A 13,242-nucleotide genomic window follows, 5' to 3' on the forward strand; every position below is an offset into this window, starting at 1 on the left:
ATGCGTCTGTGGAGGGAAAAACCCGCTGTGCGCCGATGCAAAATACGAATGATACATGCGTCACTGACTAAGTCAATTGCGCTGGGTGCAAGATAGGGCCCGAAATGTTGTATAACCGGCACTTTTTCAGTTGTGTTGCCATAGTTTCTACAACTCAAAATTAAGGATAGCACATATATTAAAGGCTACGTAGTCAATGTTGACATTTGATATCACCTAAACAAACACGCCCCTACCCCAATAGAATCTGGACCTTCTTTTGATAGACCCACCCCACACATACACAACCCAGGCTTACTCAACCCAGATGAGCCTTAAACATGATTGTTTTCACCTTCTCATGTAAACCTCGTGCATGCAAAGGAAAGCTGGAAAACAGACCAATTTTAACATAACACTAACTGTGACATTACAGTCAAGATGTACGCCCCAACATTAAGTTAAGTACAATGTTGTTACAATGCTAAAAACTTGTGCTAAAAAAAGTGGTGACTGCTGAGTTAGCGCTATATGCTAGTTAATGCTTTATGCTAACGTTTCGGCTGAAGTTTTACTATTGACGCAGCAGTGAAGTTTTGCAGGTCCATACTGATAAAACATAAACTTACCACTCAGAGATGTCCATTAACAATCTCCAAACATTATTCTATATATTCATCTGATACAGGCTCAAGCATTATGTCTGTTTCCACAAAAGAGCTGCTCTGAGAAACAGCCAATCAGAGCAGAGCTAAAAATAATTTTTTTGACCCTTTCAAATTAGGTTATAATAGACCATTTTATTCTAGGGTTGTAAATGGACATGTAAAACCATCTCTTGATATTATTTTTGCACTTAATATATCCACAAACTTTCTATGTATATTTCAGAAAACAATTTAACATGTTTTCAATGCATTCTTTGGCCCCCTGAATATTAAGCTTGCTTAGACCTTTAATGTTTAGATTTTTCTTCTTTCAACCCATTCATTTGCAGTAAGGCTGTACTTCAAAAATCCCATAGACTTCATGATTGCGAAAGCAGGAAATTCTATCAGAATCAAAGTCAATTATGAAGTACTTTATTTTATTTAAATGGACTCTTCACTAAGCCCTGCCTTGCCATCCAAGACATAATCAGATTTAGCTTTTTAAAAATCATTACAATATTGCTGATCATACACAGTCTATAATGAATAAAAAAGTATTATAACAAAAACATTTACAGGAATCCATGATTTACTCCTAACCTAATGGATGTTCTGTAAAGCTAGTCTAAGCATTAGCAAGCAACAAGGGATGGAGCTTAACAAAGGGTGAAGAAGGGGTCTACACAGTCGCCTAAAGCGCTTGCCAACCTGTATGCATGCACAGTAGCTGAAACAAGCTTGAAAATATGTTTTGTGGCACAACTTGAGCTTAAGAAATAAAAGTTTTGTTGATGTCACGTCCAATTATTGGTCCGATTTTTTTATTTAGATTTATTCACACGATTTTAGAGATTCTTGCATAAAATAATTGCCTGAAGGAGGCATTACAAACATGCCCGCCTAGTGGCGTGACTTTGGCGCCAACTTTTTGATCAATCACAACTTTCAGCATGCCGTTTCACATTTAAAAATCTATTTATCTTTAGGGAACTCCACAGCCGGATAAAACATGGCTGAAAAAGATCAGCCTGTTTCCCCCTGGGTTACCATTATTAATGTTGAGAACGCGTCCCCACTTGTCATCCCATCCTCTCAATATTCTGACTCTGGAGTTTATACCACCATTGCCCAAAAATGATAGTGGACACTATAGTTTCAACATAGAGGTCAGAGTATCAGGTAAGAATAGCACCTAAATGCATATGAAAAAGTTTAATGTAATAAATACTTTCTTTCTGTGGATACAGATGAACCAAACCGCCCATCAGGCCCTGTGGACCCGGAACAGATGGTTTATAGTAAAGTGATTATCACATGGGCTCCATCTCCAGACCAGGAACTGGATGAACGACAGCATTACCTGGTGGAAGAACACGAGTCCAATACATGGGTTTGGCGCGTCATAGCCGACCGACTGTTCTGCAACACTTACACAACCTCATTCCAATTGGGTCCTGAATACCATTTCAGAGTCTATGCAAAAAATGATATGGGGCTCTCCGATCCCTCTGAATTACCAACGTGGAGCGTCAATGATCTGATTGGTGAGTTGCACGAATGATGTAGAAATGGAAACGCCTATGCAATTCAATTGCAATGTCTTTAAATTTCTCCTTTGATCTGAGTTGGACTACAAACAAATAACTACAAATCTTTTTGAAAGTAACACACCAAAATTTGATGAAAATAAAACAAAACTAAATATTCTTTATTTAGTTAAATTTGCATGTTTTTTAATAAGAAAATGTAAAGTTCTAGAAAACTATTATGGCACTTTTCCATTGCATAGTACCCCACTGGTCAGGTGGGGTCAGCTCACGTCAAGCTTGGTTAGATTTTCCAACGAGTTTAGTATCACTTCGAAATGGTGGGGTTATAGGCGTGTCGTTATATTTGCGCTGCCTACTGCTATATCATACAAGTGAGAGCGTCGTTGGAATGCTATACATCCCCATACATTCATTTATTTCTCAGTCTGGCACAAAATCAAAATTGACCACCACAAATAAATGTTTGCACATTGCGTTTATGCCTACCTCTGTATCACATGACAGTTTCTGTACAAACACCACGCGCTCCACTGAGCCTCATAAGTTCCACAAATGCAGTGCATGCGATCTGCACTACGCGAATGTGCTGCCACAAACTGCAGCCTGGAAAACACAGATATGGGGCCCTATCTTGCACCCAGCGCAATTGAATTTGTCAGTGACGCATGTATCATTCGTATTTTGCACCGGCGCACAGCGGGTTTTTCCCTCCACAAACGCACGTCGGCAAACTAGGGAATGAACTTGCGCTCCCTGTGCGGTTCAGCGCAAAAAAAAGAGGCGTGTTCCAGCGCAAACCATCCCTGATGCTATTTTGCAGTTTCAAAAAACAATTGCGCCACTGACCAGCAAAAAAAAGTTTAAAGTCAGTGGCGCGTTGCGCGTTGTTCATTATGCTATTTTAAGGGCGCATATCTATGCTATTTTTGTTGCACAGATGCAACAGTTATTTTTGCAAATCATAAATTGTTACACTTAAAAATATTAATACACGAGATAAGGGGAATCATAGTGGTGAGCATTGTGGTGATAGTTTTTATTTATTGTGTGGCTGCATTAAAAAATTCTCATGCAAATAATAATTAAAATGTTTTCAGAAGAAACCTTAATATATATGAACTTGATTTGTAAGAGTTCTTTGGGGTTGGACCTTGCTTGCGTTTCTTGGGTCCGATTTCAAAGCCCCCAAACCCTTTCAGCGGTGAGGGTGGACGCAGCGATGTCCTCTGCTGGCGTCAGGTCATGTGTAGGCAGATCCACCTCCCGTTACACGGCGTGCCCGATTTATGCTGGCAAGCTTGGGATTCCCCCGTCTCCTGGCATCATTGTAGCGCTTCGCGCAACGATGGGGATGCCAGCTGATGAGACTGTGGTTATTTCCTCTCACGCCTGTCTAACCGACGCTGATTTGGGCGTGTTTCTCCTATTCCCATACAAAATAACTTCTCTGTCTTTGACTGCTCTTACAAGAACGTGGGTCTCCTCGGCCGTGAACCGCTCCTGGCGTGCGCCTGTTAAATTCGTCATAATAATAGCAACCCGCCATGGAACTTGCGCCCTTGCGTTTAAAGGGAATGTTGGATAGCGTTCTGATTGGTTTATTTGACGTTACGCCCAAACCACACCTATGAATAATGAACCTACTTCAGACCAACCCCTTATTGATTTGCGCCCGGCGCATGAGTTATTTCTCACACCGGGAAAATAGCAACAGCGCCCAAGATCCGCCCACAAACTCACTTCCGCGTTGCGCTTCACACTTGCGTTTCAGATTGTTAAAATAAGGCCCATGGTGTTTCTGATTCTCAGCCTGTGGATGTTTTCACCGCTAAAACTTACAACCAAAGCACAGATGACAACAGGTTTGCTCGAGACGGTGGAAGGTAAAGCCAATCTTGCGTTTAGTAATAAGCTAATAAAGCTAATCTTGGAACCCCAACCAAGGTGGTACTAAAAAAAGTATCGGGTACTACATACTGTATCCAGTGGAAAAGCCCCCAAAAGTAAACTGACCCGATTACTATGCAATGGAAAGCGCCATTATATGCAAAACAGTACTTAAGTGATGCAGCAACTCAACAGTCATGTTACGTTTAATTAAGAAACAGAGTCATTTTAATGAACACAACAAGCAGGACACAGCATGGCAGTGGGTCTGTTCTGCTTATGTCTACGGGCTTGAAATGGGCTTCAGCACATGCCACATACCAGTCCAGCATGAGTTACTGAAACTGTGCACTTCATAATCCTCTACTGACAAACCTGAAGAACATAAACAACTATAGTTGATAGCCTATTGCGTTGCAGAGTAGGACTTTAACTTGAATTAAAAACGCCATGCGCGTGATCTCCGACACTAGAGACTTCTTAAAGTGTGATCACGGGCAGTGATGCACCACACAGAACTTGGGTGTCATTTTGAGTATTTGCAGACAGCTGTCATCCCTTGCTGTGTAGCGATGTGATATCGGAAGCAAGGAGAGTGAAATTTTAGAAGCAGGGCTCCGTTTATTTTGGGTTATTATTTTGGACGTTTTAAGCTCGAAAATGATACTGCCATTTTCGGATTAAAATTTTTGGCTGCAAAAATGTTGGTCCATCCCTAGTAATATGTACCTTTGAGATACTATAACACTGAGATACTAATACGTATACTAATATATACATTTGAGACACCAATTTACCACTGATATAATCATATACCTTTGAAATACTAATACAGTGGCAAGAAAAAGTATGTGAACCTTTTGGAATTTTATGGTTTTCTGAATATATTTGTCATAAAGTCATCAATCTTCCTCTAACGTAATGTGTCTTAAAATAACACACTCATTCAACATTATGGCAGTGGAAAAAGTAAGTGAACCCTAGAATTAATAACTGGATGATCCCCCCTGGCAGCAATAACCTCGACCAGCCGCTTCCTATAGTTGTGGATCAGACCTGCACATCATTGAGGAGGAGTTTTAGCCCATTCTCCTGGCAGAACTGTTTTAGCTCTGTCTTTGGACGTCTTATGTGTATGGCACTCTTCAAGTCAATCCATAGCATCTCTATTGGGTTTAGGTCTGGGCTCTGACTTGGTCACTCCAAAAGGTGGATTTTGTTTTTCTGAAGCCATTCTGTTGTGGACTTCAATTCATACGATGTTATTTCATCAATTGCGCTGAAAATTCAGAGAAAGCTCTTACATATACACGTACAAAACACTGTGCAGCATGTTTACTTACTACACAAGCATCGGACTTAGACATAATATTAGTTTGTGTCCATACAAACTCATCATTACTCCTGCTCGCATTTAAATCACAACAGAGAGACTCTGCCACAGTCTCGACAGACCACCCCCTCACAGTATTTAGGACAGGAGCGGTTAAAAGTGGACAAAAGAGACGGATTTAAATACCAGGTGTAAATGTCATGTGTCTCTCTCGTCCACTTGTGATCCGATCAACGAAAACACATCTTAATACCAAGTGTAAACAGCCCCTTTGTAACCCTTTCCAGCTTTATGTAAAGCAACAATTCTTGATGGTAGTTCCTCTGAAAGCTCTTTTTGGCGAGGCATAGCAAGTTCTTCTTGTGCAGATCAAACTCCAAAAGTTTGAGGGGTTTTTTTCAGTCAAAGTAGTCCACACATCCAAACATATTATCTTAAAGAGATTCCAGGTGTGCTAAAACCTGACTCCAGTTAGTATATATTAATTATTTATTTTTTTGTAGGTACAAAACTGTACTTTTTGAAAGCGCACGGCCCCAGTGACAGATATTTTGACTCTTTTTTCTGACAGTGCACCCTTAAATTTTTTAAGTAATGTGGCAATCTTGAGATAAACAAAATAATCAAAACTTTGAGAATATTTGACAAAGTGGTTTTTAGATTAAAGAACATTTTTACACAAAGAACAATTTTTAAAACAGGAGATGTTAAATATTGTTAATCGAACCATACAGCCAGGTTCTTCTTTGTAAGAGTCTACAGTGAATTTGTACAGAAGTGATGCGAGTTATATAACCTACGTACTGTATAGCCTTCTCATTTTGTAGCTTGCTCTTTGATACGAGGAGATATTTCAGGTCACGGGGTGATGTTTGTGTTTATTGTATTCTTGGACTCTAGATAGCGTCTCTAGGCTACACCCAAGAACAGGTCCTTGTAATCTCCTTGGCTCCAGAGACTTGCAAGCTGTCTGGGCACGTCAAGCTCAGTAAACCCATATCAATGTAAAACGAAACCTAACCTCAGGAGCTGTGAGGGAAATATGCTGCCACATGAATATATATTTTTTACAAGGCCGTTATAATATTCTGAATATTGTAATTATATCTGTAAAAGGTTCATATATCACAGAGCAAATGGTACAAATCACCTTATATGTAAGAATTGCATTCTGATCACAACTGATAACCTGTGAACAAATAGTATGGTTTTAAAAGCAGTTTTAGATATATTTCAATCGTCCAATAAACATATAATATGTTCGGTCATGTTGCAAAAGAACGTCATCCTACTATAAATGGAAAGGCCTTATAGAAAGCATGTCTACATTTGGGACACACATGTGATAATGTTAATCAAAGACCATTATTATAAAATATAATTATTAAAAAAATATATGTTAAATAAATCACATCATGTGTGATTATCAGTTTTTACAGTATATCAACTCTATACATGACAGCATCAACTTAACAGATAAACATACTATTGGAATTATTATCGAAATAATTTAAGTGATTCAGTCCAAAATCATTTTCATCCTACAGTATTTGTAATGAATGTAACATCAAAACAATTAATAAAATGATGAATATGAAATATGAATTTGTGTTTTATGGGCTGGACTCCCTCCCTCGAGCTACCCAAATAAAAGCTATAATGTGACAGCCGATTGATTCGACTGCATTTGGTCCACCAATGTTCTTCAGAGAACAAGCAGGATTGACACCAAGTTCCATTTAAAGGTGAGTTTCTCTATTTTCTTTGAAAAGCAGCACAGGGGATCACCCAGAATACAAATTTGAACATAAATAAATAATGATTTTCATTGGAGGAGGCTTGATATGGAGCACACAATATTAACACTTAACACTGAGAAGTCAAGAAGTAAAGGTAGAAAAGGCAAATACACACATGTGCTATGCCACACCTATTAAATAATATATTACCCTGGACCATAAAACCAGTCGCAAAATTAGTCGCCCAGGTATATTTCTAGCAATAGCCCTATTGTATGGGTCAAAAGTATCAATGTTTCTTTTAAGCCAAAAATCATGATGGGTCAAAATTATCAATGTTTCTTTTAGGCCAAAAATCATGATATTAGGTAAAGATTATATTCAATTAATATATTTTGTTCATGTCCTACTGTAAATATATAAAAAATGCAATTAGCATTTGTAATACGTGTTGGTAAGGACTTCCCTATTGTATGGGTCAAAATTATCAATGTTTCTTTTAATCCAAAAATCATGATATTAGGTAAAGATTATATTCCAATAATATATTTTGTACATGTCCTACTGTAAATATATATAAAAAAATGCAATAGGCATTTGTAATATGTGTTGGTAAGGACTTCATTTAGGCAACTTTAAATGTGATTTTCTTAATATTTAGACTTTTTTGCACCCTTAGATTCCAGATTTTCAAATAGTTGTATCTCAGCTGATCACCACTGATATGAAAGTTTATTTGTTCAGCTTTCAGATGATGTATAAATCTCAATAAAAAAAAATTACCCTTATGACAGGTTTTGTGGTCCAAGGTCACATATCTTAATGGACTAACTAAACATACATTAGCGCATTTGGCAGACGCTTTTATCCAAAGTGACTTACGGTGCATCACAATCCATTTTTTTATCAGTATGTGTGTTCCCTGGGTTTGAACCCATGACACACTAATGCAATACCACTGTGCTATTTGGGAGCATTGGTTGTTATATATTTCACTCATCACTTAAATATGTTCGGAATGAATATGTTGTTTTTGCCATTTTTGTCATTATTTAAAAGTACAGCGGAGAGCTTCAGGAAGTATAAAAGAGAGAAAAGAACAAGCTTGACCTCAATGCCCTACTAATAGCAGCAACCATTTATGTTTTTTTTTTTTTTTTTAGGTAAATCAGTATTTTTGTCTTGTTTATTAAGTTAAAACATCTTTGAAACAACATTGATTTACTTGAGAAGCAAAACACGCTTTCGGAGATTACAAATTAAGGTTATTGTTCTTAGCCCACCGGCAATTTGTTTTTCTTGTTTTCAGCATAAATCTAAAAAACATCTTGTGAGATTTATCATTAAGACAAAACGTCTTCTCAATGAGGTGAGAAAGATAAACAATTTAAGATAACATTCTTTTAAAACAGTTCTTAAGCAATTTTGCCATGTTTTAAAGATGTTCAGATATTTTTACTGGAAAACAACACCAAATCAAAATAATGAATAATAAAAAGGTGACCCTGCCTGTGAAAGCCTTTATTAAAATGACTTCTACATAAACTCATCCTATATAATGCAAAAATATAGATGGTTTCAGCAGTAAGAACATAAACAACCGGCTTTCGTGGCCATCACGTAACTTCCGGTGAACTCCGATTAGAACAAAAAATAACCACAAGGTTCTTTTTAAAGTAGTTTATTTATAAAACAAGCTAAATAAACAACACATAGATTACTTAGGAAACCAAAACATTTGTTATTTTTAATGAGGAATTTAATCAAGAGATCAGTTTAGCAACTAGTCAGACCATTAAAAAAACTGAAACCGGAAGTAAAGTTTCAAGCAGACACGTAATGGCGTGCGTCCGATGAAACGGTCTATAACTTTGATATTTTTAATATTAAAATCATTGATTGAAATCAAACTGGTTGCTCCAAATCGCATTAGTAAGATTATGCAATGCTATCTCATGGCAATTCGTAAATATTTTACAAGGTGGTTAATTCGTATTAATTCGTACGGTCACATTTTTTGTGGTAGGTGTGGTATTATTATAATAAGAGCTCCTTATGACATCATAAGGAGAGCCAAATTTCAACAACCTATTTTGTAGCAAATGGTTTACCAAAACTATACTGGGTTGATCTTTTTCCATTTTCTAGGTTGGTAGAAGTACTGGAGACCCAATCATAGCACTTACACATGGAAAAAGTCAGATTGTCATGCCATGGCCCCTTTAAATCGGTGTTGGTATCCCCCCCCCCCCAAATCATATCAGTGCATCCCTAATGATAATCGTAATTTTTTGCACGATTAACTTCATATGAATTCATACGTATTAGCCAATAGGTGATATATCTACAAATTCTAGTGAGATCAGGCTTGATTATGAGACTTTAATCTGTATTTCACAGACAGGGTCATTTATTATTTTGTAGTGTCATAATATAGGCTAAGCTGGCCTTAAACTTTTGTATAGCAAAAATGTGGTGAAAGAGTAAGAGAGCAAGACAGACCAAGAGAAGATTTTGAAAAGACTTGTATGGATTGACTCCGAAACTAGAAGATCAATTGACAAATGTCTAGGAAAAAAGAGCAATCTTAAAGGAGGATTGAGAGACGCATCATAGCAGGCTTTTACTTGAGGGCCATCACTCGAGCCATTGAAGGTTGTTTAAAATATTTTTCACCAAAACACATTTACTAAGCATAAGAAGAATGTGTCAGATCCTTCCGGTATTGATGTATACGGCTGACGGATTATTACAAGTATTCAGGCTCAAAAGCAATCTAAATAGAAGAGTTGCCATGGCAATCACATAATGTTGTTTTGTTCGTCTGCGATCTGTCAAACGTTGGATAACAGTTTCTTTCCCCTTTGGCCTTGTAAAAGCATTACTGAGGAGCCTGCGAATCTAAGAATGTCATTAAGACTTTTACTGCCAGTCTAGTGTTACTCCATGGGTGATATGTATCAAATCCAATTCTTAATATATCTTTATTGGCTAACTTTTTGAAGGTCACAATCACGCGTGTCTTTTCCCATTAACAGAGGCCATTAAGAGCAAGACAGATGAGTTTAGGAACATCTTTAATTACACTTTAGGAGAGGTGAATATTCTGTACCTGCTCTTTGAGATTTGAGATCTCATCTAACCTGATTGAAAGTCGCGATTATTCAAGAAATATAAGCAGTTTTATTGCACTGAATGATGAAGGGCACATCAAGTGCTTTATCGATAATAATCAGTTACAGAACGATCTCTGCAAATGTAACACTTTCCCTTAATACTCGAGAGACATGAGACGTTTCGCGGCACCGCCATTTATACAATGCTCTTTACATTTGCAAGAAATTCTCGCTGCTGATCTGCTCTTCCTATAATGTGCTATATCTAATTCATTATTCCACAACCATAAATTATGATTGTTGTATATAGTCTATTAGTTGATGCTTTGTTGCTCTGTAACACTTTACAATAAACTTGTATTTGTTAATTTGTGCATTTATTAATCTGAGTTCATTGTAATTTCAGCCATTACTACACTCTCAGAAATAAAGGTTCAAAAGCTGTCACTGGGACGGTGCCTTTTGAAAAGGTCCTTATATGTATCCTTTTGGTACAGATATACCTTTCAGGTACCAGGATGTACCTCTAAAGTACCAATATGTACATTTGAGGTACCAATATGCACATTTTAGGTAAATTTGTATAATACATTACAAAATTATAAGTTGTAACTGTTTATATTAGTTACAGCACTTTAAAATGCTTGATTCTGATTGGCCAGTCACGACATTCCAAGGTATGTTATTCCACCTGAAAACAATAACACACGGTAACCCAGATGTTGCAAATCATTTTGACATGTATAGTGTAATATTACACAAACATTAAATATAAATATGTATTTTATTAACATGTATGACATTATATTTACAAACGATTAAACCAAATAGTGTGTTCATGACATTTAAATGTCTTTGTCTTATCTTAAAAACGAAAAATATACAGGTTTTCCTAGCGGAAGGTCTGTATTCGTTAAAAATAGGCAAATAAAAAAATCTAAAAACTTAGTTTTTTGTGTTAGCGTTTTATTGACGGTTTTATTTATTTGATATATGGTCCTTATATTCGCCAAGTTTACTGTGTTTCAATGTGTTTTCTTATTTTTAATGTGTTTTCTAATGTGATTCTTGTTTTCTAATTTCTGTGTAAAGTGCCTTGAGACGTTTTTTATTCCGAAATTAAAGGTACACTCCACTTTTTTGAAAATATACTCATTTTCCAGCTCCCCTATAGTTAAACATTTGATTTTTACCGTTTTGGAATCCATTCGATTTCTGGGTTTGGTGATACCACTTTTAGCATAGCTTAGCATAATCCATTGAATCTGATTAGACCATTAGCATAGCGCTAAAAAATAACCAAAGAGTTTTATTTAAAACTTCATTTTCAATTAAAAGTTGTGTTTTCTAGGCAGATATGGCTAGGAACTATACTCTCATTCTGGCGTAATAATCAAGGACTTTGCTGCTGTAACATGGCTGCAGCAGGCGTAGTGATATTAAGCAGTGCCTGAAATTAGTCCCATTGGTTACTTTCAATAGCAGGGGACTATTTTCATATTTCCATATCTGCCTAGAAAATCACAACTTTTTATTTTCCGTCTGTCTTAGTACACGATGTAACTACAGAAGATATATCGAAACTCTTTGTTTATTTTTTAGCACGATGCTAATGGTCAAATCAGATTCAATGGATTGTGCTAAGCTATGCTAAAAATGCTACCGCCAGACCCGGAGATCAGCTGAATGGATTCAAGAACGATAAGAATCAAATATTTATTTAATATGTCCCTTTAACACCTCATTGGGATACAAGATCCTCTACTTCATGTAGGGTCCTGATCACACTGTCAGGGCTTATTTCTGCGATAATAACCGGCTGCCAATACATTATCCCTTACTTAATGCACACAAGTGTAATTTATAGTCGTGCGTACGCCATAGCTACCCTGTAGGCTTTGCGTCGGCTGTGTGTAGCTCTGTGTCCACCTCACCAAAATATTAACAACGTGTCTTTTCTATGTGGACCACAAGCACTGTGATTGGTCCACTATCACCACTCCTGCCAGGGTAAAAAATCTGCGTTGCATTTCTTTATACTGCTACTGTGGGTTACATGCATGGATACTGCCTACTAGCCGTCTGCATGTGTAATTGCACGTCGAACAACGACAATGCAGAAGTATAAAACACAGACATGGAGCCTACAGTGTCGAGGCTACGCCTGTAGGATTATGCACAAATGTAATAAGCCCTTAACATGAATAATTTTATTGCCATTAACAAAAATTAGTAAATGCAGCATGCTCATATAGTTGTATATAGCCATGTTAGCTAATGCATTCACTAATATTAACAAATACATCTCAAAAATAAGTTTGTATGTATTGTCTACTGTGATATACTTTGTTTTCCATAGACATCTTCTTGACTACTGGAAGAAAGGTAAAAAATCCTCAAGATGCCTCGAGTTCCAGTGATTCCTACTGAGCAGGGTGAGCTGCATTTGGATCAAAACATATAGTTTGCAATGACTAACACGCAATGTCAAATGTGACCCTGTCTGTGATATCCAAGTTAGAGTCTCATAGTCAAATAATGAGATTAGAAGCATCAAAGTTTGATTTCGCTCATTGATTTCAATCTTTGATATGACCTGAATCAGTCAAAGATATCAAGGTTATATTATACCACACAATGTTCTTTACATTATATAGGATGAGTTTATGTAGAAAACATTAAATTTCAAAAAAATGTTTTTAGCTGGGTTTTCAGAGACTCAGTGACATCTACATTTAAATCTAAGCTTGAAGTCAAATACATTAACAGACAAGTGGATAGACCCATACTGTGTTTGTTTACATAGCTAGATGCAAGTAAATCATGCCTTGAAGCCATTTAGTTACCAGTTATAATTTTAGAGCAGATTTAACCCTTTAGACGTCCAAAGACCCCACTCTCAGTTTGCATGCGTATAATAATATCCTCTTACAGTTACACCAGCAAAGCACCTTCACACACTACATGAGGTGTTTAAACTGTTATTAC

General features: G+C 36.9%; 1 protein-coding gene and 1 pseudogene across 3 annotated transcripts in view; both read left to right on the forward strand.

The window, feature by feature from the left end:
- On the forward strand, positions 1-10,268 carry LOC141282435 (immunoglobulin-like and fibronectin type III domain-containing protein 1; annotated as a pseudogene).
- Positions 7,093-13,242, forward strand: part of LOC135770077 (immunoglobulin-like and fibronectin type III domain-containing protein 1) — a 22,824-nt gene continuing 16,674 nt past the window's right edge. For 2 of the 3 annotated variants that reach the window (XM_065279728.2, XM_065279731.2), the window contains exons 1-2: positions 7,093-7,144; positions 12,614-12,689. In XM_065279728.2, the coding sequence (XP_065135800.2) occupies positions 12,656-12,689 (34 nt within the window). In that variant the 5' untranslated portion in view covers positions 7,093-7,144; positions 12,614-12,655. Of the gene's footprint in view, positions 7,145-12,238; positions 12,265-12,613; positions 12,690-13,242 lie in introns of those variants that run through there. The other variant, XM_065279730.2, reaches the window with a different exon arrangement.

This window comes from Paramisgurnus dabryanus, chromosome 7 (genome assembly GCF_030506205.2).
Source record: "Paramisgurnus dabryanus chromosome 7, PD_genome_1.1, whole genome shotgun sequence".
Lineage (NCBI taxonomy): Eukaryota > Metazoa > Chordata > Actinopteri > Cypriniformes > Cobitidae > Paramisgurnus > Paramisgurnus dabryanus.